We start from the raw sequence: 27,204 nt of genomic DNA, 5'->3' as shown, positions 1-27,204 counted from the left end.
TTCGCTTCCCATTGCTCCATTAACACAAGGATTTCTTTTGCTCGGGTAACATTTGCAGAAATCAGCTCTCCGAAGGACTGCTATCTGGCTGCTCCTCCGCTCCTTTCAGTGAGGGATATTTTTGCCAAAGTCAGCCATGCAGAACTCAGCAGTGGGACTCTGCCCTCTGGAAGCTGGTAACCCCTCCTGGCCCTTGCCTACCTTAAGAAACTGCCAAGCAGGCAGCCGGATTGCCACAAGGAAATGCTACCTGCCAGCTGAATGATAGAGCAGTGATTACAGCAAAACCCTCTGGAAGATTTTTAACTCAGGAGGACACTTGTGTCTGGCTTGAAGCAAATGAGCAACGTCCTCACATGATGCCGTCTGCCCGCTCCACTTGGCACGGGAGCTGCGAGAGCAGAGGAAAAAGCCTGTGCAAGCTCCGGGCACAGGCAGCGGAGAAACTCGCTTGGCACTTCTGAAAGGCAGAGGCGCAGCTCTGCTGGCAGCCGCAAGCAGCCGGGGACGTGTCCAGGAGGCATTGACAGCCTATTCTGAGCAAAACGCATCAGTGCCGCTCTTGTTTCACATGGCAGCACGCAAGTGGCCAGAACTGTTCCCAGGGATGATTGTACTTACTGTGAAGGAGGGAAAACCACCTTGCTTTATCTGTGGTTCAGCCTCAGAAACGCTCTGTGCAGAGGCATGGTAAAAAAAACACATTTAATAACAATTGTGTTGGTGAACACTGCTAAGCACCCTGAAACAGCACCAGAATTACTGTGTGCTGTAACTAGCACTCCCCAGGGAACGGGATGGCCGTGTCCAGGCTGTATCCGCCCAGGGAAGGGTCCTGCGGACCTCCGCGCTCGAGGGAGGCACACACACGGCGGGGAGGGGCTGGTCACCAGACAGGGCCCCGGTGTGATGGTCTCCGCACGGCGGGACGTGCTGGCCCGCTCCCCAGGGCGCAGGCCGGCTGCCTTAGCAGGCAACAAGGCAACTCCTTAAGGAAGAGGTGGAGAGCCTTGCTGGGCAAATGCTCACACACCCGGGCACGAGTTGGTGCAAAACTGGAACGGGTGAGTACGCGAGAGGGGCACGAAGGGCAGATAGGGTAGGGTAGACAGTGACAGAAAAGTATGTTAGAGTCTAGACACAAATGAGCCCTTGGACAGTGCTGAAATCTGTCGACGTACTCCACAGCTTGAGCACCGTGCCCTCTTGAAATGCCATGAATGACGCTGAAGCCAGGCAGAGGAGAGGAAAAGCCAGCACAGCTCCGGGGGATTAAAGCAGCACATCTGGGATGAAAGAGATACCCAACTTCAAATAAAACCGAACGTGTACCGCGTGGTTGCCATCATTCTTCCGCGGGGCTGTGAACCGGGACGCCGTGTGCGTGCCACGCCACACCGACTCCGCAGGCGCCGTCTCGGTGCCCTGCTTGTGGGGGCAACATGGTGGAACAAAACCCGGCGCTTGAAGCACCGAAGCAGCAGCGCCGCAAACATGAGAGTGTGCTCGGACGTCTGGTGAGGACGCCAGGCAGGAGGCTGCCCCACGGTGACCGACCGACCAGCGGGCAGCCGGTGGTGGGGCATCCTCAAGGCATCTCCAGAAACCCTCCCGAGCACCGCTGTCCCACCTGGCAGGGTATGGCCAGTGTCTGCAAGATGCTGAGTGTTTTTGGAGAGCAATTTTGCCAGGATCTGAGAGCAGACTGACACAGGAGCCAGCTGCAGGAGGGACGGGAGCCAACCTTTTGGCGACCCAGTCCCCGTGGTGAAATCGGACCCTCTGCCGAGCCGGAGGTATGCGCCAGCTGTTCACAGCTCCTTCCTCCTCCATTTTTCACAGCTTAAGCATTTGCCTGGCACCTTCATTCACTCGCACAGAAATCCCTCTTGCCTTCTGATCCCTTCCCTATTTCCAAAGCAGATTTTTATTATGTTGGAAAAGTTATTTTAAATCTGTGTGGGTGACCTTCCCTTATCTCCTCCCCCTTCTTAGCGAGGGAAAGGGGTCCCAAACCCCCTCTCCTCCTCAACTTTTGAGAACTACTTTCTCCAGATTACTGAGACCCGGGGTACTGGAGCAATCACCAGCTGGGCAATCATGAGCTGTATGAAGTTTAACAAGGGCAAGTGCCGGGTTTTGCCCCTGGGGCAGGGCAGCCCTGGCTGCACAGGCAGCCTGGGGAATGAGAGGCTGGGGAGCAGCTCTGCAGGGACCTGGGAGCTCTGGCTGACAGCAAGGTGAACACGAGCCACCAGTGTGCCCTGGCAGCCCAGAGGGCCACCATGCCCTGGGGGGCACCGAGCCCCACATCACAGCCAGGCGAGGGAGGGGATTGTCCCGCTCTGCTCCGCGCTGGGGTGGCCTCACCCCGAGTGCTGTGGGCAGCGTTGGGCGCCGCAGGACATTGAGGGTATAAAGGTACCAGAGAGTGTCCCGAGGAGGCCACGGGGCTGGGGAAGGGTTTAGAGGGGAAACCGTACGGGGAGCGGCTGGAGTCCCTGGGTTTGTTCAGCTGGAGCAGAGGGGGCCGAGGGCAGCCCTCATGGCGCTCTGCAGCTCCCTCCCGAGGGCAGGAGGAGGGGCAGGGCTGGTCTCTGCTCTCTGGTGACCAACGCCAGGGCCCGAGGGAATGGCCGGGAGATGTGCCAGGGGAGGGTTAGGCTGGGCATTAGGAGAAGGTCCTTCCCCCAGAGGGTGGTGGGGCCCTGGCACAGGCTCCCCAGGGAGGCATCACGGCACCAGCCTGGCGATGTTCCAGAAGCACTTGGACAAGGCCCTCAGAGACACGGTGTGAATTTGGGGTGCCCTGTGCAGGGACAGGGGCTGGACTCGATGGCCCTTATGGGTCCCCTTCCCGCTCAGGGCATTCTACGGTTCTGTGTGTTTTCACAGAGCACACGCCGCCTTTGTCTCTCCCCACGCAAACGGCCCGGTGACGCCCTCCCCACATTCCCGTCCTGTTCGCTCAGAACCCCCCAACTCTTTATGTGGGCCGATGGGAATCGGGCTTTGGCCGCACCGCCGGCCCCCTGCGCCCCGCGGCCGAATGGCCCCGAGGGGCCGCAGCCGCCCCACCCGCCGCTCGCCCCCCATCTCATCCACCACCGGGCGGGAGGCACCGCCCTCCCGGGGGGGCACCACCGCATCCCGCCCGGGCTCCGGGGATGGAGGGCGGCTCCCTTCCGCTAGCAGCCGCCGGCCGGGCTCCCGAGGCCGCGCCCACGCCCGCGGCCCCCCAAGAGGGGCCGAAGTTCCAACCCCCCCGCCCCGTTCTAGACGGTTCCGCGCCCCCCGCCACCGCGGCGGCTCTTCCGCCCGACGGCCCCCCGCCCTCCGCTCCCGCCCCGCCCCTCCCTGTCTCGCATGCGCAGTACGGCTGCTGCGGCGGCGGCCGGGGGAGGGCGGCCGCGAGTCGCGCTGCGCATGCGTTCCAGGTCCGGCCGATAGGCTGTTCCACCGCCGCGGCTCCCCGCCCGCCGTGGCGCATGCGCGGGGTGGCGGCGCCGGGGTTCCTTGTCTGCGCCCCCCGCCCCGCTGCTCGCGCAGGCGCAGAGCAGTACCGGAGGGGGCGGTCGGGCGCGTTCCGTTGGCAGCAGCCGGTTCCTGTCAGCGGCGGGTGGCGGTGGCGCCCGGTCCCGACGGCGAGCGAAGCCCCCAGCCTGGCCCAACCCGGCCCCGTTGGCGGCCCTGACGTGTGGAGCGCCGCGCTCTCGCCTGCCGGTGTCTCCCCTCCGCACCCCGGGGCGGCGGAGGCAGCAGCGCCCCCCTCCCGGCCCGCCCCCCCCCCTCCTCCCGCCGCCCCCCTCGCCCCTGCCGGGCCGCGGAGCTGCGATGCCCTCGGACTTCATCTCTCTGCTCAGCGCTGACCTCGACCTCGAGTCCCCCAAGTCCCTCTACTCCAAGGGTGAGTGTGGCACCGGGCCGGGGAGGCGGGGCCGCGGGGGGGGGGGGTGCCGTGCCCGCCCCGTTAACCGCCGCTAACGGCCGGGCCCGCGCGCCGGCCCCCCCCCTTCCTTCTCTTCCTCCTACTCCCGGGGCCGGCAGGGAGCCTCGTCCGCCCCAGGGCACCCCCCACCCTGACGCCGTCGGGATGCTCGCCCCGCCGCGAGGGGCCCCGCCGGGGCCGAGCCCGGCTCCCCCGGCCGCATTCCTGGCCCGGCCGCCGCCGCCTCAAGAATGTGTCCCGACAGGTTCCTGCGCCCGGGGCCCGCCGGCGGCCCCCGCGGGAGCCCTCCTCCCCTCCCCCGCCCGCCCCGGTGCCGAGGACGCGGCCCCCCTCGCCGCCCCACTGACCTCGCCGTTCGGGGATGCCGGCCCAGCCCCGCCGCAGCCCGGGTCGGGCGCTTCGGCCGGGAGCCGGAGGGCGAAGTAACGGGGTGGGGTGGGGGGGCATGGGCGGCTCGGGGTTCCCCGAGAGCTGCTCGCCGAGTTTCTCGGAGGAGGGTCGTGGTGGAACAGGCGGCCTCGGCGGCGAGGCGGACACTTCGATTTGGGTTAGAAAGGGGCAAAGAGCCCGGGAAGCGGAGAGCTGGGGGTACTGGGGGGTTCAGACCATCCCCCGGCTGCGGGGGCCGGCGGGACCCCGGGGAAAAGGGGGTTGCCGAGGGGAGGCGGCCTGTTTTCCAGACCCGCCAGCTCCGCTTTGGGAAGCGCGGGGATGCGTGCCTTAGCGCAGACCGAGCTCCCGCACCGCTCTTAACTCGCCTGCTCGTATTTAAAGGACTTGCAAGTCGCTGCTCGCAGTTTGTGGCACACACCTGCGTGTTACAGCGGAGGGGGAGCAGTTCTGGGGGTGTATGACAAAAGAAACGGAAAGTCTTTTATTACCCTGAAGTGAAGGTTGCTCATCGGAGTTTAACGTTCTTACGGGGAAGATTAAAATCCTTTAGAATTTTTGCAACTGGTTGTAATGCGCTCGTTAACTCCCAGTTGCGTGTCCTTAGTGCCGAAGCTAAAAGGAATAAAAAGGCTTTAATGAGTCAAAGCACATCTTTAAAGCTCTTGGGCTGCCCTAAGTCATTGTCTCATTGCTTAGAGATCTTAAAGTTATGACTAGCGTATGATAGTTTGTAAATTGTTTTAAAGACAGGGGTTTAAGGCTCTCCTCCAACAGGTAGGTGTTCCAGTTGGGTTCAGTCCTAGCGAGGGCAGCAGAAGGGGAAGAGTATTTTGAAACACGGCAGTCGTGATCAAAAAATACAGGTGATAAAAACCCCATCAAAATTGTCATTTGTTGAACTGGAAATTGGAAAAGCATGCACCGGTAAAGTATTTGTAATATGTTTTAAATGAAAAGGTTCCATGTAAGTTGTGAGATGGCTCCAAGGACCCGTGCTTTCTGAAGCAGAACTTGTGAATTCATCAGTCTTACTGTGAATGCTCAAAATTTATGTTTAGTGGAATGGCTGAGTGTCCGTTTCAGGTAGGAAACGGATCTCAAACTGATGGATCAAGCGTGTATTTGTTCCGCCGGTGGCATTGCTGTGGGCTCAGAGCTAGAAGAGGTCTGGAGGAGGGTCTTTGATGCTTAGCAGTGGCCATAACGAGCTTGTTGACCCAAACAAAATGGCATGTGATAGAGGCCCATAACGCAGTGAATGGTTACAAAGAGGGTAAAGCAAGGCTCGCTTTTTGTATTTTGTCATAATAAAAGATTAAGGGGATGTTCAGCTTAAGTGCAGTTTAATTTGAACTAAAACTTAGAACAAATGAATTTACTTATACAGAATGAGTAATTCAGTGATCCTCTTTGCTGTGAGGTGTGTTGGTATGAGTTTTAGCTGGATTCAGGAAAAGGTAACGTGGTTATCTGATTAATCCGAACACACTTCAGTGCGCCTTTTTTTTTTTCCTAGATAGACACGGATAAACTTATCCTGTGGACAAATGCTCTGGATCAGAGTATGAATACAACTGATGAGATAAAGGGAAAGGTCTGAACACAGTGAGAAAGCCACAAGTATGCATTTGTGATGAGGGTGTGTTAGGAGCGCGTAGTTTCTCATAACTGCTCTCCTTTTAGAAATACAGCTATCCCGCAGTGTGGAATCCAGCACGCCGGTTGAATCGGGGCCAGTAACTTTTCCTCTGAATTGCATTCCCGGCTGCGTGTCGGGATGGTTGTGGTTTAGTGATACCTGCCTTGTGAGTTTGTCAGTGGGGATCACCGTGGTGTTTTGGAAACACGGGGCTTATGAAAGTGAGGGAAGCTGTAAGGCTGGGGTGGTCTTGGGAGTAACTGAGGTTTTCTAATGTGCATACTTTAGTTTACTGAAATTAAAGTGGAAGAGTTGTAGTGTACTGATTAAAACGTACATGCCTGCTCTTAAAAGTGAAGTTATATTTGAAAGCCCAGTGAATCAAGATGTAGCTTGTGCTAGTGCGATTTTTTATGGTGTAGTGTGTCCCATTCTCTGGACAGACCAAGTTACGTCATCCCTCTGTCCCTGTGCTATGCGTTAAAGTTTTGACTTGCATGGCCATTTCTCTTAAGATTTTTGTTCTCATAGTCCTTTAAAAATGTTAAGCAAAACTTGTAAAAACACAGACCTAAGGTGAAATGGCGATAAAAAGGGAGAGTCATTCATTTAAAATGGGATCTGATAATTCGTTATTTCTTTTCATTTATGTGTAGCTTGGGAAAGAGAATATTTTTCTTTGGGTATCTAAATACTTTACCTTCTAGTTTTTCCTCTTGTAGGTGTGGTTTCATGAGCAGCTCCAGCCAGTATGAATTCCCACTCACTGAGTTAAAGCAGTCTTGTCCCCTCTTTGCCTTGCTGCTCGGCTCATGCCAGCACCTACGTGGCCATGCAGTGAACTGGACTGGGGAACTGATTGTGTTAAAACTAACCCAGCTTTTCCCTTATTCCTTCTCACCCTGCCCCCCGCCAAGACCAAAATGAAAAGGGGAAGAGAAATGTTGATTTTTGACTAGGTGAGTGTCCTGGTTGTGTTTGCTGTGGGTCTTTGTGAATGGCTTGTGCTGAGTCAAGGAAAGACATGTGAAAACTAGCAGTGGGGAAGGGTGGGACTATTTCTTTCAGCAGCAATGCCAGCTTATATTGGCTTAAAATGGTAGTGGATCTGTAGTTAAGTTGCAGGCCTCTGGAATATGGCTGGTTATAGCTGTTAAAAATAAAAGAAATGCGAATTGTTGATTCCGAGGCCTGTTACTGAAGCTCATCTCCACAGCTCCTGAGGAACTGACTTGTGCTAAGGACTAAAACCCATCTTTTTATGTTTAATCAATGTTAAAAAAGGTATATGCTTTGTAACCGTTGCAGAAGGATGCTATCTCCTAATGCAGAGGTAATAGAGGTACACAAAAATGTACCCATTTTTGAATGCTGAAAATGCGTAGAATGTAATATGTTTAATTCCCATCTTTACATAACATACTGTCCTTTTTGAAATAAAACAACCCAAATGTGCATACAAATTAGTCATGTAGTAGAAAAATCACTGGAGCATAAAACCTAAAACCTTGAGGCTAGCTGTTCTGTGGCTGAATATCATATGCAATGTTCAAATATGGCAAAGTTAGCTCTTTGTTGCAGACAGGCAGAGGTGAAAAACCGTGATTAAAGCAGTTCATCAAATGTCAGGTGCTAAATCTGACCCGATGAGATGTGTAATTTAGGTAATACATTCATTTTGAACAATTACTAAGTAATGTGCATGTACTAATAAAGTTGCATTTTTGCACTGCACAGAGTACAGTCAGACCTTCGTATTCATATCCCCCCCTCCCGATTGCCTTCCACAGCTGAGCCACTGTAAAACTGAGACTTTTGGGAACTTGGAAGCAACAAGAAAAATGTTCATAGTCTCCTACATAGCTGTTTTGCCCTAAAAATGTCATATAGTCAAAACTCAGTTTTCCTCTGTGCTTAAATGTTAAATGATGGTAATCGGCTTGTGTTCACTGAGAACTGTTGATACAACACATGGTTTTTTGTGATACTGTTTTTTTTTTCCTACCAGAACTTTTTTCTTTCCAAGGGATAACTCTAATAGGACAGTGACTGAGTTATCAAAGAGGGATGGAACCGATCATTATAAAAATAGTAAGAGCCTGCTTCCAGTTTTGAACTTCAGAACTAGTCCTAGCAGTTTTTAGGAACAGAAATAATCTTTAGCTCCTTTTTATAATGATACTTAGCCGCTTTCTGTAGCTCACAGAAGGTGCTGTGCTGGGCGTTACGTCGGGGACGGACTGCGTACATCCGCCTGTTGCAGCTGTTCCAGCTGCCCTCGGGACATTCTGACTTAAGTCAACTGAAATGGGTTGTACTAAGGATCCTTAAACTCTGCGTCAGGCCTTGTAAATGTCCATTTTTACTTTGGATCTTACTAGCTTATTGGCTTTAAAAACAGATCTATGGAATACGTTACTGCAAGATGATTATGTGTGGTGCTGGGGGCGGAGGGAGGATCTTGAATTCACAACTTTTCACACTGTAATTTGAATATTCCAGTGGAGGTGCTGTTTAAACAGACCCTTTTCCCCGCCGTCTGTTCTCACCCATGTACTGTTCTCTGAATTGAGCCAGCACAATTGGTTTTTGTGGCTGCAAGATGAATGGGATTAGGAAACCAATCTAGAACGCGTGTATTGTACTTTTGATAGGATTTTCTAATGTCGTTCGGCTCCTCTGTCTGGTTTACTGTGCAGCTGCATGAGTAGTGGCGTCAGGGCAAGAAAGGGGGTATCGTGGGCTGGGATTAAATGGTGGAGGAGGTAGCAACGAGGTAGAACTGCTAAACTGGCTTTGCCACAGGAAAGAAATGCTCCTCACCTTGTACCTTCTGTTGCACTTGCCATGCCTGTGCCCTTGTGCCGAGACCAGGAAAGCCAGGCTTTCCGCCTGGGCTGCCTTCATGGGGATCGGCGAGGGAATCCATTTCTGGAGCTTGGGAAGGGGGGCAGGACGCTGCTGCGCCTCTCCTGCTGCAGGTGTGGGTGGAAGAGTGTGAGACCCTGCTCCTGCCTGAGGTTCTCCGCTGCTTGCCTGTTTGAATCTGGGTGGAAACGTGCGGTGTGGATGAAGGAGCAGGGGAAATCAGGAGGAGTTAAGCTTTTTCTTTAGTTCTAAGACTAGTTGGGTTTTTTCCATTGTTGATTTTGCTCATTTTGGATACTTTCATAGAACTACATAAAGTTGTAGGTATGTTTTTCCTATCGGAGAATCTCCATACATTGCCCAATCCTCTTGGCCTGTTTAAAGTTAGAGATTCAGAGAAACCCTAATTGGAGAGAATATATTTCAGTCCCATGGAAGGATTTGAATATTGCAGTGAGGAGCTTGAATTTGACTTGACTTAGTGAGTTCTCGGCATGAGCACGGCAAGTGCTGCAACGATCCTTTTCACACGGAAATGGGCTCTGGTGCTTCGTCAGCCAGGGCTGCTCCCGGAGGAGGGCTGCTGGTGAAGCCTGCGGGCTGTGAGCGTGTGCTTCCCGGTGATCAGACGTGGTGGGTTCAGACTTCTTCCCCTCGCAAAGTCAAATGGGTACACTTTATTATGTTGTCTTTTAATCCAGCAGTGTTGGGGAGTTCTCAGGGGCCCAGAGGTTGGGGAACTGTCTTAAGTTATTGTGTGAATATTTCTGAATGTTTATATGCTTTAGAGGAAGACACTCTTTCCCAATACTTTCTTTCTTTCTTCCCACCTGAGTCTGTCTGGCTCATCACATTCTTCTTTGATGTGAGGTTATGCCATTCAGTGTTCCTTATATTTTTTTTTCTTCTGGAAAGTTCCTTGTGCAGTGTTGACACTTGCTATAGTAGAGATCGGAGAATTTTTAGGGTAGGAAAATATTGGGAGTCAAGAGTACTTGGGCTTCAATTAGTTCAGGACCTGCACGTTTGAAATCCATTATAGCACCTCATAAGGCAGATCCATAGGATAGTGCTGTTTAGTATAGTCAAGAAGTAAATTTTTTATCATCTGTTTCCCAGATTGTAGGCTAAGATTTTTAAATTTTTATGAAGCATCTTATCTTTATTCCAACAGTGTAGTCACCTTTTGTTGGGGTCTGTTGACTAAAGATGGTCGTCAGGCAGAGCCTTGATCTGATTTTTGTACCGGTATGCAAATTGCCTGGTTTCATGTGGAAATGTACTTCTTTTGAGTTGGGGAAAATGAAAGAGAAGCAATGCTTTTATTTGTGCAAAAAGGTGTGGCCTGAACTCCTTTTGAAGCTCAGATATGCTGGTAAGCCCTAGCAGAAATTGATGAGTGGCCAAAGTGCAGGTGAAGTAAGGTATGTGGTCATGTCAGTACTGTTTATCGCCACTGGTATCTTCTCTGTGTTTATGTAAAGAGTAAATTGATGAGGCTGAATATTCAGACAAGTTTTGGCTTTCTCATCAGCAAGTGCAGCAATTATTTTCGGAACTGACTGAAATGAACTCTCAGATCTAACTTGGAACTGTGTTGTAGTAGGGGTTCTAATGGGCACATAGAAAAATCTTAAATAACTCTTGTTTCCAAAGCATGCAGCGTTTTAGCAGCGTTTGAAATGTAAATACTCAACATCAGTTAGGTCGTGTTATTAACTCATGTAGTTCTGGGTGATCTGTAGGGTGAATATCACTGCACCAGACTAAGAGGAATGTTTTTGCTATTTGCATAAATACGTTGTGAAGAATCATTTCCAATTCCCCTTGATTCCTTGTCCCTCCAGCAGTTGGAAAGGTTTTACTCTTGCTTTGTAAATAATTAGATTTTGGGTCACCTTACAGAGTTTATAAAACGAACGCAATATGCCAAAGTAATGCAATGTTTTGATACTAAAAGCAGATTTGAGCTGGGGTGAAGTTCAGGCTGTTTGGCAAACAAAAGGAAGATGGATAGCAGTTCCTACTAATGCCCAGACAAGATGAAGCGTATAGGAAAGAGATTTAAAGACAGTAATAAAAGGCTTTCAAGTGTTGGAGTTCGACTCCCGTTCAGAAAAGCTGCTGTTACAAGCCAGTTTCAGTCTCTCATTGTTTAGAGGCCTGATGGGGTTTTTTTTGTTTGTTTTGGTACGGATTCACTCAGCAGGAGAATCTGTAAGTTTTGATAGTAGCGCTGCAGAGTGATTGGGAAATAATAAGCTGCAGAGTTCAGTAGCTTCTATTAACTCTGACAGTTTCTGTTTTCTCGTGCGTAGGGGAACGTGACCTACTAATACGGCCATCAACTGACAGTGGTCGTGCAAGCGGCTTTGTGAAGTGGGGCAGGAAGATGCGAGGTGTAAGTGACAGTCTGCCTCCGTTAAAATTACATTCCACTTCCCTCAGTGCCTGTCCCCAGAGAGCGTTTGGTGGCAGCGGTGGCTCCTTCTGCGCTGCAGGCCGTAGCACAAGTCGTGCCAAGCAGCCCCGCATGTCTATAACACGTTTGAGTAACACGAGTCCCGCTAACAACGCGCGTTTCACAACTCGGGTGCATCTGCCTTTGCGGTGAGGTTCCTTTGCAGGTATGCGAGTGTGTGCTTAACTCTTTGGGGTATAACAGGAGTATCTGGAATCTTATTCACTTCTTTTTTGACTCTCGGTAAGTTTTTGGATTCAGCAAGAAATTCCACAGTCTAATCGTCTATTTCATGAAGAAATCTTTCTTGTCTTCTATTGCAAGCTTGCTTTCTCTTCAGTTTAATATTAGTAACGAGGACGTCTCCTGGTTTAAAATATTTGAGTATGTTTTTGTTTCTTGGCGGGGGAGAAAAAAGTGGCCTAGCTTGGAATATGTATTCCTATTAAAGCACATTTACAGAGGAACTTATGGTTCCTAATAGTCTTGGCTATATCTCGTAAGTAAATGCTACAGACACCAGGAATCTGAGTTAGGTTAAACTTCTGAAAACAATCGTTTGTCCCCATTATGCAGGGGGTGGGAGAGGAGCCGGGTGAGTACTTCTGGAGGCAGTGCCAGCTTTCAATCACCCAGTCGGTGAGGTTGGCTGGGTGCTGTTGAGATCATCTGAACCAAACTCCCTGCTCAAGCTGTGGCAGCTGGAGCCGTCTGCCTGGGACTGTGTCCAGTTGGGTTTTGACAAGCTTTGTGGATGGACACTCCACAACCTTTCTGGCAAACCTGTGCCAGTCTTTGGCTGCCCTCATGGCAAAGATAATGAAGATGGAATTTAATGTGTTTTAATTGGTGCCAATTCCTCTAGTCCTGTCAGTAGGCACTGCTGAGAAGAGCCGTTCATTCCCTCCCATCTGGTATTTCTAAACATGGATAAGATCCCTGTGAGCCTTCTCGTCTCCAGGCTGAACAGTCCCAGCTCGCTCAGCCTCTCCTTGTGTGAAAGATGTTCCAGGCCCTTCATCTTCGTAGCCCTAAATGCATGTCACTGAGTTCTGAACAGCTCTTACTTTTGTTGGGACGTTTGAGCTCCCACATCAGAAATTCTCATGTCTAGTGTTACATTGCAGTCATTTTCTTGCTGGGGCACTAAGTCGGGTTTTTCCTTTTGAATATAGCTGTTAATTTTCCTGAAATCTTCAGGAAACGTGCAGTGAGACTTTTGTATCCTGTTATCAGTTTTGCTGAAGGATATCTACCAGGTTCAGAACCTATTGGGAGATATGACTGCCACATTGCTCCCTTAAGAAACGCTTACCAATAGCGTGTTCCTTTGAAACTGGGCATTTGTAATTTCTTTTGCCCATTTCTGGGCATTGCTGGAGCTTTGTGCTCTGGGCACACTCAGCTCGTTCAGCAGTTTTAAACTCTTCTCTGCGTTTGTTACTGAGAGAGAAAGAACTTCCATCATCTCTTGTCTGTAAGTGTATTTGTGTGAGTGTGATCAGTGCCTGCACTTAGCCTGTGTGCAGATTTCATTTGGGAATAAATCTTATTTTGTTTTTCTTTTAGGGCATCTCAGTTCTCGACAGGGCGGGCCATCTGCCTCGGCTTGAAACTTGAACCGCACCTGGAATGGAGTTGCTCTTTAATCAGATAGGGAAATAATTTGGTTTCTTATTTTGTGGCCTGAAAGGATTCAGTTTAAGCTTCAGTAATTCAGTTATTTGCTGCCACTTAAGGAAAAAAGGTGCTTTTGGAGGTGTGGTAGCAAGGAAGGGATTATATTGTTTAGAGTAAATTTAAGTGCTCCTTGCCATTCAGGTATTTCAATACATTAATACAATAGCAAAAGAATTAATTTAGGAAGATTACTACCTTTCTGTACCTGAGCCAAGGAATCTAAAGGCTTTATTTTAACTGAATTCAGCATTTAGACACAGAGGGAAAGACAGCTGAAATACTCTGGGTGTTTGAAACACTTTATTTAGTGGGATACTAGTTACCCATTGAAGAGACTTGGAGTACAAGTTTTTTTTTTCCCCCCTTAGAAGTCCAGTATGGAAAGACAATTTAATTGCGCTGAGGAGTTATTTAAGTGTAATAGCATATGACTTCTGAGAAGCTGGTCATAGCAGCCGGTAACAGCTCAGCCGCTGGGCAGTGGGGTGGGATAGTCTTTGACAAGGTATGTTGGAATCCCCAAAAGCTTTTGACAGGTATGTGGTATCTGTCCAGATATGATCTTTATCTGCACGCTTGCCAATTATCCCCATGAACTCTAACCCTCAGTGGACTCATGTCCCATTATATTGGCTTTCCTTGAATCTATGTCAAGCTTTAACATATACAGGGTGTTGCACAGTTTAACTATAGATGCAAAAGTGAAGAAGATTTGAATGAAGGGGAGAGGAGTAGGAAATTATGAAATAGGCTGTGTGTGTTTGTTATTTTCTGACTTGAGAGACACCCAATGCAATGACCAGGCAGCAAAATAAAATAAAAGACATATTTTTTCTTTTTTCTTTTTTACGGTATAGCATTTAGTTGTGGAAGCAACTGGCAGTTGTTTTGGGTGGTAAAAGGATAAATGGTTCAAGAAGCTGTTAGATTTGTAGAGGATATATCTATTTAGGCAAGCCCATAAACTAGGGAGTTAGTCTGTAGCTGATTGTCAGAATTTGGAAGGTATTAGAATAGAAACACTCTTCTAAACCTACTGGTTCTTGTAAACCTTTCCCTATAGTTTGCTGCTATCAAAGAAGAGGTGCAGGCTACTCAATATTTAGTTTGATTGGTTATGACCATCCTTAAGTTTTACATAATGTGGCAGTTCCAGAGCAGTTACACCACTGATTCTTTCATTGCTGCTCTCCCTCTGATTCCGTTGGGGTTTAGCTCTGTACTACAGAAAGGAATCTTTGATCCATGTTTTGCTGTTAAGTGGTTGGCTTAGGTCTCTGCTTGTCTCCCGAGAGTCATGTGTGAACATATCTGGAGAAGAGCTTGCTTAATAGTTTCAAAACCCGTTTTTACAAACAACTTGCATCTTTATTTCCTTGAGGAATTCCTTCCAGATGGCGTGTTTATCACACAGGTTTGCCTGTGGTTAGGTCTGCACCTCACTGGTAGCATCTGTCTTTATCTGCAGTCTAAGGGAGGCTTGGTGTGTGTGGATCAGCAGCACTGCTTGGTAGGAGAACAAAGGGCTTGTGGATGTCAAGCCTGAGCTGGAACCCGTAGCACCTTGCGCTTGATGAGAGCTTCCTTTGAACAAATGCTGTCCATAACACATGCTTCTGCTGTATTGGTCAGGCTCACTAAAAAGGATTTTATTTATAACCTTCTTTTTCCCTTTCCTCTTGTTTCCAGTTTCCAGCACGAGCGTGGTCAGAGTAGCTGCTGTTAGTGCTAAACGTGACAGAAAGCTGAGCGGGCAGTCTGGGGCGCCTGAGGTGCCTTGTTGACCGTATGAAATGTGTGTGAAGCATTCAGGCTGCCTTATTACTTTCCGTGTTTTTTAAAACTGATGCAGTTTTACCTCCTAACCTGGGATCTTGCAATACCAGAGAGAGAAGCTGGTGAGATGCAACAGTCTGGGGCTCTGCTGCTTTCACACCACACGTCTTTCACGTACCTGATCAGTTTATTAGTTGTTACATGTTACAGATGTCAGACTTGCAGCAGAGCTTTCTTTGAACTGTGCCAAGGAGTATTGTTTGTTAAAGATTACTTCATGTTTGTTTTTTAAAAACTATGTTTATCATCAAACATAGTACTTGAATTACAACAAGAAACCAAAATGATGGTAGGAAGCATAAATATTTTTCAGTTTGGGGCATGACAGAAGGAAATGGCTTTTAATGTCAGCATCTTACTAAAATGAGTAATGGGAGGGAGGTGTGAAGATGATTTGTGGGCTCAAGGTGCTAGACATCATGCTAGGAGTTACTAGGACACGTCAAGTCTCCTGAACATAGCCTCTACAGCCAGGTTTATAATAAAATACTGTGTCTGAGAGATGGCTGCAATGTATTGCAAGTCTGTCTGAATACCTGTATGCTTTATTCTTCAAGGTCAAGTATTGTGGTATAGCCTCCAAAGAAGAAAGTGCATATATTTTTTCATTGTTGGTGTGGGCATTTCTTGTTCTACAGCAAATGTAAGAGATGGCAAAAATAACCGCATTGGAAAAAAGTTGTGGAAACCTGAAAAGGCTGAGAAACATTGTTCTGAGACAATAGTAAACGGAGGGTCAGGTGGACTTCTGTGTGTCTCTGAATTTGGATGGTGCACTGCACCTACAGAACAAGCATAACTGGCTGGAGCACCTGATTACCTCTGTGATTCTGGTGAGCTTTGATTTTGAAACAATAGCAATGTTTTAAAGCGGTTGATAAATAACTACTCTTAATATTCTTTGGTCGTATTGTATTTGGGTTTCTTTGAGCATTTGAGAAATGAAGTCTTTGTAGTGACAGAATGTGACAATGTGTAGAAAACCAGCTATCCTCAATGTTTGGTTTTGTATAAAATAACGAATAAAGGCCATATAACAGTGTTATAAGGCAAAATCAGGTTGTTTGAATTCCTTAACTGAATTTTCATACCTATCATAGTTGTATTCTTTCGAAACATAAACTTAGCTCAGTTTCCCCATGCTGGAAGATTAAAACATGGCAACATTGGATTTATTTGTGTTTTAATTCTTAAGGTATTGTGAATGGATTTTGGTTAAATTTCTCCCGTTTTGGGTTGTTGGAGAGAAATGTGCATCTTTAACTACTAAAACCTTTCAAACACATTGCTGAAGGGTTTAACTGTTTAGCGGCACCCTGTTACGTTCCTGTACGTGCAGCTCTGTCAGTCCTTAGTTGCTCTGCCTTGTCCCCTGTGGTTTTTTAGTCCTGTCTTCTGAGTTCTTGGGTTTTTGTCTGGAGTTTACGACTGAGTAGGCTAGACTTTTCAGTAAGTCATTAAAGGTCTTTTTCTTGAAGTGACGATTACTAAATAATGTTGTTCTCTCTTTCTGAGATGTGTAAAATTGGATGCAAACAAGACACAGGATTTATACTGTCTGTCTACATTTATAAAAGTAGTCTTTGAGCTGTGAATGGGGATGACTGAAACACAGCCAGGAAAGCTTTATTTGATATTTGGATGAGTGCCATAAATAGAATTCAGCTAACACATGCCTTTGTCAGTTGTTGAAATTCAACTTTAAAAGGATTAATTTCTCAACCCTACCCTGCTGTGCAGAATCCTGAATATTGAGATTAACAGCTTTTCTGAAGGTTAGTGGAATAATGAAGTAACTGGTTTTTGTTCAGTTATGAACTGCTTGCAGAATTGCCTTTTTAATACTAGCGTCTTTGGTACTGATACTCGTGCCTTAAAAATGCAAGAAACAACTTCTAGTTTTGATTTTTATTTTCAAGTACAAGAAATAATATTACAGTTGTGATAAAATGTTAATTACTTTGGATAATAATATATTACTGATCATCTTTCTTTAAAATAGAAGTGGCTGTCTTTCAGCAAACTCTTCTCCCTTCTACACTAACATACTGTAATGTGCATTTCAGTGTTGGAATAGCAGCGTTTACAGGCAAGATTTGGATTTTGTGGTGTCTGGTGCTACCTTATCAACACAGTGCTCCAGTTTTCTGCTCATTCTTTGGAGCGGAGCTGCACTGACATAAACTTTTTAATCATGTTTTCTAGTCCAGGCAGAACCCTGGCATCTGCCTTCCCCTGTGTGCTCCCAAATCATGTTGATTTAGGGTTTACTTCTTTTGTCTGAAGCCAGAGGGAACTGGAAGGAAGATTTTCTGTTTGGCTGTGTAAAACATCCTTGTATACACTGCAGTTTCTTTGAAAACCTGCCACTGTTGCTGTAGCAGCAGTATAGTTCTGCCAGTATTGACAATAACAGGAGCACTGGCGGGAAGACTTGCTTCCAGTCTTTTACTGCTTTACCATCTACAGATGCTCTGAATATAGCATGGCAGATGAAGAGAGTGGGAATAGTGCTCTGTAATTTGTTTCCACTGCCCCCTCTTTAGAGGTGCTATGTCTCTTTAGACACCGGGACAATGTCAGGAAGCATACCAAGTGTCTCGCTGACGTACCTTCATTTGAGAGCTGTGTGAAAAATACTAGTCCAGATAGCGGTGGGGAACTTACTCAGAATATGCTAATGTGTACAGGAAGAGAAGGAAATAGTCTTTACATGTTCTAGGTTACACTGTCAGTTTGAACAAAGTCCTGTGTTTGGTCACGTTATTCTTAGACGTACTCGAAGATGTGAAATAAAAGCTTTGTGTTAGTAAGTGTTACCTAGTGGATTGAGCGCTGGACTGCAGCCTGGGTAAGAGAAACTTGGTGGTATCCTGCTGCTGGCTGGGGAGCCTTGTATTACCTTCTTAGAGTCATAGAATCATTAAGGTTGGAAAAGACACCTAGGATCATCAAGTCCCACTGTCAACCCAACACTACCATGTATCCTAAACCATGCCCTCAAGTGCCATGCCTACAGGTCTTTTTTTCTTCCCGCAACTTGGTTTCTGCAGCTGCAAACCCAGGAGTTAACAGACTGACAACTTTATAAAATGTTTAAGGAGTCTGCATCAAGACTATTAAGGTTTGTATGGTGTTCTTTTGCTCAGCTTCACTAAGTATAGGCTTTTTCTTGCTTGTTGGCTTTTGCCGTGCAGTCGTGCAACATGGATCTTTCATTCTTTGCGCAGTTGCTGCATTTTATCTACTCTTATGTATGCTCAGGCAGGGTCTTCTCTTCTTGCTTGTTTGAAAGTTAAACCTGTCTTCAGGGCTGTTTGCCTCATTTTAACTACTGCTGAGCAAGCCTGTGTTAATTCTACTGCAGTTGCAAAGATGTTAGGAAATACAGAAACATTACAGACTGCTCCGGATTCATAAATCCTCTTTGACAGGTACAGAACAAAAGCTGATTCACTCTGTCTATTCTTTCCTTCTTCCAAATCGTTTTTGTAACTTTACCGTACAAAGTGTGCTCTACCTTAAGCAGAGGTGCCGTTGCCTGCAGTTGTGGGTGATTCTCACTTCTGCGAGTGAGAGTTTGGATCTCCTGTGGAGTACTCAGGAAAGCCAGTCAACCAACCAACCAAAAAAGAAAGGAAAAATAAACCCAACCCCAACAACAACAAAACCACCACACTGGAATAGAAAGTAACTTCAGTGGTCACAGAGTCGTCTGGCCTGTGCCTGTCTCAGTCTGTTTCTGGTCTGTTTTAATGCGCTAGGCTGCCTTTCATTTGCAGAAAGGTATAGGTGTGTATTCTCAATGCAGCTGTAGTAATGTTTCATCTTCCTGACTTGGTGACACAAAAGGAGTAGACTGTCTGTATTTTCACTGCAGAATCTACTCAAGTGGGTCCTCATGTTTCTTCTCCCAGTTCAGCCTAGATGCAGCGAGAGCAGCCACTGCGCTGTGTAACGTGGGGTTTCTGTCTTGGTTCTTAATGCCTGTTATACTTGAGGGTGGCCTAAAGTTTCTGAAGCAGATTCTCTGTTCTTGGTGCTGTAAGAACCAAACTTATCCTGTAAATTCTTTTCCTGGGATCTGCAGGAGAACCTGTTTGTCTTTGGTAGATGTATGGGGGGAGCTGCGGGGAGGGCTCAGAACTGGAGGGCTCGTGGGCTGGCCCATACAGGTTCTTCCTGACAGGCGGAATATTTGCTTCAAAGTATTCCCACACCCAAGCTTTTTATATACAGAAAAGTCCCATGACAGTAACATTTTGCAACAAAGCGAAGCTTTGATTAGGTGCTGAATATTTAGAGCTGGTGCAACACTCCCCCTGTCCACCTGCTCACCATTCTTTAAAAACTCTTAGTGAATTAAGCTATTGTGGTGGAATTGGTGTTGTATGATCAACTCAGCCACTAAACTATATTATTTATCGTAGGCTTCTAGTCCATAGATTGTTCATCCTGGACTTCTGAGCAGAACAGAACTTCAAGTTAAATGGACAAGCCATGAGGTCTTCCGGCAGATTCAGAGGCCTAAATTTTTCAGGTGTAGAATAGATTTTGATTTTAGCATCTCTTACCCTCAAAGGTTTTTGAAAGATACTCAGTTGCATACATAGTTTTATTAAAATGCAGCTACCTTTGGAGCGAAGAGTGACAGTCAGGCTCATAGCTGACACTTGGAACCTTGATAATACAGGCTTAGCCCAAAACTGAGCCATAACGTGAACTGGTTAGTGTCACAGAATCTTTATATGTGTGCATATGGGGACTCTGAACCTGAATTTGTATGCTTAGCTGGGGACGTGGTGGAATATGGACACCATTAATTTTTTCCTTTATAGCATTTTTTTAATTTGCTGATCATGGGTGCTCCACTTTTCTCACCTACCTCCTGTGTAACAGAGGCTACTTGCAGGTTCGTGCATTTCTAATTGTTTTTTAATCTTAGTTCTATATAAACAACTCTCTTTGCCTATTTGCTTGCTTGGTTTTTTTGGTGTGTTTTTTTCTTTTAATCAGCTTAGAGTACATCATTAGAAAAGATTTCTGCTTGGATGCTGCCAGCTGATTAGACAAAACCTTGGTGTACTCTTCTAATCTCTGGTGTGACTGTCATGTGCTGCAGCAAGGAAATGGCTTTGGAAGAACCAGCCAAATCTGTACGGGTATTAAAACATGTTGAGGAGACTAGTATCAGTGGGGATCAAATGGGCAGCCATTCAGTGCAGGGAGCTTATTAAAAGACAAGGATTAAGTTTGCTGTTCTTCATGAGGTCATAGAAGTGGTAAGGGATTTCCAGGATGTACCCACCCTTGAAGGCAAAAAATACCGGCTGCAAGTGGAAAATACCCTATCTCTGCCTCTGCTGCAAACAGTTTGGCTGGTTCTCATCATCACCCATTTACTGATGGTGCTCTCCTGCGTGATTGACTTTTGAGCAGGACGGCTGTTGTTACCTTTTAGCCTAGGGATGGGGATAAAGGGATGCAGCTGAAGAAGCCCCCAGCATTGGAGGGGGTGAAGCCCCAGGGGCAGATCACCATGGGGGAGCAGATGGGTGAGCTGGGGGAGAGCCAGGGCTGTATTTCAATGATGTCCTCTAGGCTGGCCTGGGGAACAACCTGGAGAAGTGGCATTGAATTAGGAGCTGGAGCTGCATCCAGCTTAAGTGATGTCTGACATCTTGTTGTTAAGAGGAAAACTGTAGCAAAACCAGGGATTTTCGACAGTGTGATCGAAAATTGATTTAGAGGCTGTTACATGGAGTGGAAGGATGGCTTCAGCTAAAGGCAGAAGCAGTACTGCTTTCCTGGGTTCCTTCTTTGTGCAGTTAACTATTTGCTGTCAAAAATAAACTTGAAATAGTGGGGAAATGTTGGCAGGTTAACTGGTTTTTCTACTGAATTTACATTGGAAAAACCAAACCCAAAACAAAACTGAAAAAGGGGGTGATTACATGCCTAGAAAGCAGAAATGGCTATTTTACTGCATATTGCTCTCAACTCTATAGCAGGATTCTGTGGACCTGTAGCAGTCTGGAGTAGATGACCTTTTTAGGAGGTAGTATCAGTTTCCCTCTACGTTAGTTCTGGCCTCGTTTGCTAGTTGGTCGGGGCAGAGTTCTCCATCAAGTTCATAACTCGGCTTCCACGCATGGACATTCTGGGTGGTGTGGCTTTGCTTCTGGTACAGAATAGCCAAGCAGAGGGAAATCACTGGTATTCCGTAACGTTTGAGGCATTTGGTGGTACTGACAAAATGAGGATGTCTGCATTCATCGTGGATGGGCCTGCTGTTGCTTTTAAACATTGGAAACGGGTGTTCTCTGTTTTCCATATCTTCTGTGCTCCCAGTGTCACCAGGTGCTGAGTTACAAGAGAAAGCTCTTTGATCGGCCAACCAGAAGGATCTCAACTGATTTTGCTGGTAGGCCAAGAAAGCCTCACAGAAGTTTGAGAGGGACAGACAAGTTCGTTTGTCACACCGTGAACCTGTCCTAGCACAGCACGAGTTAGTGAGGCACTGATCTGCTGGAAATTGCAGTTCTTAATCTGTATAGCTGAAATTCCTATGTAGGTGCAACCAAAAAGTCATTCAAGATTCATTAAATGTGAGTAGCTGCAGAAAAGTCTTGCAAGTGCTGCATGTGACAGAACACTGGATTCATCTGTATTTGATTAGCTGCATTACAGCTAAACTGGTTATTTACAACTAGTTTCATTCGGTATTTTGGCAAAACTACTTCTCTATCCTCTTCCTGCCTTCCATCCCCTTGAAGTGACAGCATTTATCTCCATTTCAGTGTTAAACTTGTGTTAACAGGAGACCTATTACTTGAAAGTGGCTTCTGTTCTGACCATAGGAGGTTATCAGAAATTCTGAAATAAGAATTCTCCTCTCTTGTTCCGAGGCAGAGAACTCGCTATGGTGAGAATACGTACGCTTTGGAGAAAGCAGGGCTGGCTTTGGGCCATGTCCAAAGCTGCAGTGACGTCTCTCCGAATCTTAGTTGTCTTAGCACTCCCAAACAGGAAGCAGTTGTGTTGTGCTCCCTTTGCTTCCATGAGCTTAACTGCTATGTTCCTAAGAATAAAGTCTAAACAGAATCGGTTTCCTAGTTGTAAGGAGGAACCTGATGTTGCTGGTCACAAGGCATGGGGTGTTTCTGGAAGGTCCTTTGATATCGTGATGATGAGAGTGGTTTAGATGTTTTAGTGGTTTTTGGTGGTGGTGCTGGGGGAAGGCTAGAGTGCTTGGGTTTTGCTGTAAGCCCAGATGCCTCTGACTTAGCCTGGTTAGTCTGAGTGTGGAAACCTAAAAACAATCCTATAAAGGGGGCAGCTGTGTGTGCGCACTAAGGTGAAGCGAGAGAAATGGGAGGAGAAGGAACGTTTACAAATTCCAGTTTGCCATTGTGAACCTCCAGCCTCTCGCACTTCCACTGCAACATCATCAGATCAGCTTCACCCACCGTTTCCTACCCGCTGGGTTACTTGGCCTAAGTCTCTCCTAGACCTCTCCTCTTGCCCTCAGAGACTGAGCTGCTGCCACCAGCTGCTGTGACTGGTCCCGATACACATTGGCCCAAGGATATATTTTTGTGCAGGCTGATCGTAATGCACCCAGCCATTTCACAAATAGCTTTTGTTCCATTCTGTTAAGTTAAAATGAACTGGTTTCCATTGCGTGTGGCAGTTTATAGTAGGTGAGCATCCCATCAGGCAGTGTTGTATATCCCTTTGTGTATCTTCAGGATTTGCTGTGGCGCTTGCGGTTCTTTGGGAAAAGTGCCGGTGAACACCTTTCACCTGAGACTGGATGCTGGCTCGGTTCCCGCTGGTGGCCGAGTGTCCTGGAATGCCTGTTGTTTGGCTCGGGTGTGCTGTTCTTGATGTGCTGCAATAACTAGCAAGTCTGATAAATATTAATGAAAAATAATATGCTCAATTCTGAATGTTTTGTGCAGTTTGAAGGACTAACAAAATTTTGTCCTCTCCAGATACAAAGTTCTGTGGTGTTGGATATTGACCTGATGTTTGGTGCTGACCTGGCCAGGAAAGCCATGTGAAATAGAACTTTCTGAACTGTCAGTACAACTGGCAGGAAGATCAAAGTTACAAGCAGCTGATCTCGGATGAGAGATTACTGGGGTAGGATAATCGGATAAAGGGCAGTTGAAGAAATTTGACACTTAAAATACTTTTTTGTAAATCTGCCTGTCCCATGTGTCCTTGATTTGAGTAGTAGAATTTGTGGGGCCTGGGTTCCTCTGGTTAGCCTAGTTGAGGTATTTTGAGGGAAGAGAAGAGATTCAGAAGTTTATTTCAAATACAGTGTCTAAAAACCAGTTACGTGAATGTAGGTTTGTATGTGGAAATGAGCGTGTGACTCTTGGCTGATGGTTAGTGTTTTGTTACTTTGTGTGTTGATCTTGTTTATATTTCGTAATAGCAGTATTCCTGAAATGCGTGCTTCTCTCTTTCTATATGGAGATCAACTAATATACTGGTCAAGGGGATTTGAAATCAGCAGTAAGTTATAAGACACTTTGTGCTGTCAGCTGGCTGAAACTTGACTTGTTGATCCAACACAGTGGCTGCTGAAAACAGGAATTCTGTCTACATATTTTTTCTTGCTAATTAGGTAGAAATAGGTAACGGTGCTGCATTTTTATTTTTGCCTTCAGATGTAATACTGCATTTACATATCAGCCTTTTGTTTTCTGTGGGTGCTTTCCACATGAATAAATGTAAAATTATAGCAGAAAATCTCATATACTCAGTGTCTGTGTGCGTGCACATGCAGGTAAACATGGTGATGGAGGTGAGTTGATCGATAGGGGAGGGAGCTCTAGGTATTTACATATGATATCATGTGTGGATGGAAATTATATCCTCTGGGGAGGGATTAGTTTCCTCACAATAACTTTAGTCTTTCTGGAATTTGACAGGTTTTGCTTTAATGCTATTTATAGTGCAGCATGTGTAAACATCGGCCCCTGTTTAGGTGAAAACACAGAGTTTCATTTGAAGTCTGATTTGCGAAGAGCAGGTTTGCAGCCAGCTTTCTTAAAGGTACCCAAACAATTTCAGACGCCTCAGAAGCGTGGGAATGATCGCTCCTGGGAATCCAGTTCACTAAAGATGTGAGTTGGCCTGTGGAGCTACACCTGTTCTGAAGAAAAGCCAGGAGGGTGGTTTTTTTTTTAAAGTTTGGATTGCACCTTAAACTTCTGCCATGTCTTAATCCTGTGGTTTTGATCTCTCTTCCTCCTTTTGTGTTCTCCCTCACTCCTGTTCCCTTACGCAGTATTTCTCACGCTGCTGGGAGTGGAGGGGAGGCGTGGGGAGCCATGAGGGCAGAGGGGAAGGTGGGTCTGGAGGAGCTGGGGAGGCATTGGTGGTGGCCAGGGCTCTGCTATCTGCTTTGACCCTTTGTGGCGCTCTTCTCCTCTTTGTCCACAGCTGTGTTCTCTGGGCTGCACCTTGCAGTGACTTCCGTAGAGCAGTGTTCCCTTCCCTCCTAAGAGCTTGCTCTGTCCTCTCATATTTACAGCTGTCAAGGCTAGTGCCAGCTTTTTCCCAGCTTAGGGCTCAGTCTTCAGTTTTAGGTGTGGTGTCCAAGTGTATCAGGTTGAAAACTGGGTGCTGTGTTTTTAGACCATGTTTCAAGTAGCTTGGTCTTTTATCAATGAAGCATGAAATTAAAGGTTTGCTCTTAATGGTCTTGTGATCTCTGGGAATGTGCTTCAATTCTAATGTTATCTTTTCCTTCCCTCCATCTCTATCATATTGGTAGAATTATTGACAAAGATGGTAATTGGGCTGGTTGTGGATTACTGCTAAAATTATGTGTTCCCTGAGAAAAATTATGCTGTGGGAGTTTTGGATGCGAGCATCCCTTTAAAGCAGCGAACTTGACAGAACCTTCATCACTTTTGAGAGTTAAAAATACATTTTTTTAAACAAAACATACAAACAAAAAAAACCAACCCCAACAACCAACCCAAAGAGAAGAGCTCACTCTTGCCCGATAACTTATGTTTTGGAAATGAGGCTTTGTCATCAATATCAAATATCTTACGAGTCGTGACAGAATTATGATGATGAGCGATGCTCTCCTGAAAGAGGGTTTCTTGACAGACAACAGAAAGGAATGAAAATGTATGTGTATATATATGCAACATATACATAAACCTCTCTCAACTTATGTGCGCGCGCACACACTGTGTTATGATCCCTCATTTTGGGGCCTGCCACTAAACATTTTGCATAACAGAAATACTTGGAGAGTTGCTTGCAATGTCTTAGGTGTAAAAGAATATTGAGCGTAAGCAGAGCTGCCTGTCGAGTGACTGCAGCAGCTCTGAACGTTGCTGCTCCTCCTCCAGCGGCAGCAGCCTTTCCATGCCCCGGCACGGTGAAGTTGTGTGAGCTTCCTGGGTGGCTCAGGAGAGAGGATTTGTTGCAGAGTGCACTTCGAACTAAGGCCGCTTTTTTTGTCAACAAAGCTTTCCCCGTATGGGCACGGTTTTCCATACGAGAGGTTGTGACAGATGCCTTGAGTGGTAATTACAGTGCAGCAGCTGCTTTAGTGCCAAACATCTGCCTATGGCTGTTTTTTGGCAGAAGTGAGCTTGGATTTTACTCACCTCCTGTAGGTGGTGGTAGTAGTAGTACCAGTGCCAGCCAGAGTGAAGGCCAGTGCTTGCTTACAAGGGATTGCTGTCCGGAGCTCCTGGACAAACTGCTGGCTGCAGGGGCAAGAATACTTACAGGCCCAGGGATGTCAAGTAGGGAACTACCCTCTCACGTCATAGCTGTATTTTTCTTTGGCTGGTATTTGTGCTTTTCATTGTTGGGGTAAAATCTGAACCTTTCATTCTTCAGTCTCTTGAATTGAGATGCTCATCTTGAAGAAAACTTGTAGTTCAGCAGAAAATAGACCCACAGACATCTGGTGGTTTCCAAACGCCGCATCTTATTTGGAGAATTTTTTGACTTATTGATAGCTGTGCCAGTGGCCAAGCTTATAGGAGCCATTCAATGTGGGGAAAAAAAGTAAACGTTTTCTCTGAAAACTGCTTGAGATTTTGTGGTTCACAGAGGCTTTCTCAGAATGCAGCGTGGCAAATAACAAATGTCTACAAAATATGCAGCGCTGGCTGTGTTCCTGTGCTTGTGGAGCATGAGGTGGCTCTGGAGCATGAGTTAGACTGGCTTGTTTGTAGAAAGGTTCAAACACACGTGTTTCTTTCATATAACTTCCCTGGGCTTTGTACGTGAGGACTGACTTCATACCTTGAAGGAAAGAGGAGAACTGAGCCTGAAAATCCCCAATACCAGTCAGCGTAAGTACGTTAATAGGGCTCTGGCTGTAATGCTTCCAGGTACTAAAGCAGACTTGAGTTGACAATGACACCTGGTGATCAGCAGCATTGTCCTTACAGTGCCAGTGCAGAAACTGCCTGACAGTGACTATCTGAAGAAGCAGCCGGGCTTCTTGGCTTCCCAGTTCTGGATTTTACCCTGTCCTCCCAGTTAAGGCTGTGAATACAACTGCAGAGAGTCTTAAATAATGTAAGGTTGAATGTGCTCCTTTTGGCAAGCCAGATAATGCACAACCTCTCCGCTCTTCTTCAGTGGATGGTCCAGCCAGAACCTGACTGGTAGATTTTTTTTTTAAATTTTTTTTTCTACCTAAGGCAGAGTAGGTCACAGGTGATCTTCTAGAGCTGTGGTTGTCCCTACTGTTCTAAGAGCGAGCGCCCATAGCATCTCTTTCCTATGAATTTAGCACTTGTGGTTCATTGGCGAAGTATATTTGATACCATACAAAAAAATTTTTACTTCCTTCACCTTCCTCAGACATTCTTGTTCAAATATCAGTATAACTTCTTTTTGATTGTTTAGTTAATGGATTTTTTCCCCCTTGTAATTTCTGCACTCCCCATCATACAATAGAACTGTGCCTTGGTAGCCCCCTTTTTCCCCCCTCGTTGGCACAGCAGTCATAAGGAGATAGTCTTTGGCTAGTGACAGTTTTAAATGCAATTTATTTTGGGTTTGAATTTTTGAATTGGATTCAAGTAGGAACAGAAGTCCCTCCCCTTTGCCTTTCATACCTTTTAAGATCTTCAGTAAGCACAAGCAAATATTCCACACACCCCCAAACTGTTCCAAAGAATAAAACTATGAATTCATGGTTAGTTAACCTGAACTTTCTCACAATATTTGACTCGTACATTGTCTCACCATTACAGGTAGCTCTTATAGAAAACCTCAGCAGAGATTTCTGCTCGGGTTTTGGATTGCAACCTCTGGTTGCCAATGTTTTGGTTATCTGTTTAAATAAAAAAAGTCCTGTTCTGTTTCTTTGTC

The 27,204-nt window shown here is 46.5% G+C and overlaps 1 protein-coding gene across 5 annotated transcripts in view; it reads left to right on the top strand.

Annotated features, from left to right (window-relative positions):
• The first annotated feature begins 3,495 nt into the window (after positions 1 to 3,495).
• The window catches only part of NFAT5 (nuclear factor of activated T cells 5), a 72,559-nt gene continuing 48,850 nt past the window's right edge, over positions 3,496 to 27,204 (top strand). For 2 of the 5 annotated variants that reach the window (XM_075101079.1, XM_075101078.1), the window contains exon 1: positions 3,496 to 3,907. In XM_075101079.1, the coding sequence (XP_074957180.1) occupies positions 3,835 to 3,907 (73 nt within the window). In that variant the 5' untranslated portion in view covers positions 3,496 to 3,834. Of the gene's footprint in view, positions 3,908 to 6,921; positions 6,941 to 27,204 lie in introns of those variants that run through there. The other 3 variants (XM_075101080.1, XM_075101082.1, XM_075101081.1) reach the window with 2 other exon arrangements.

This window comes from Phalacrocorax aristotelis, chromosome 8, assembly GCF_949628215.1.
Source record: "Phalacrocorax aristotelis chromosome 8, bGulAri2.1, whole genome shotgun sequence".
Lineage (NCBI taxonomy): Eukaryota > Metazoa > Chordata > Aves > Suliformes > Phalacrocoracidae > Phalacrocorax > Phalacrocorax aristotelis.
This window is presented reverse-complemented; position numbering and strand designations above follow the sequence as displayed.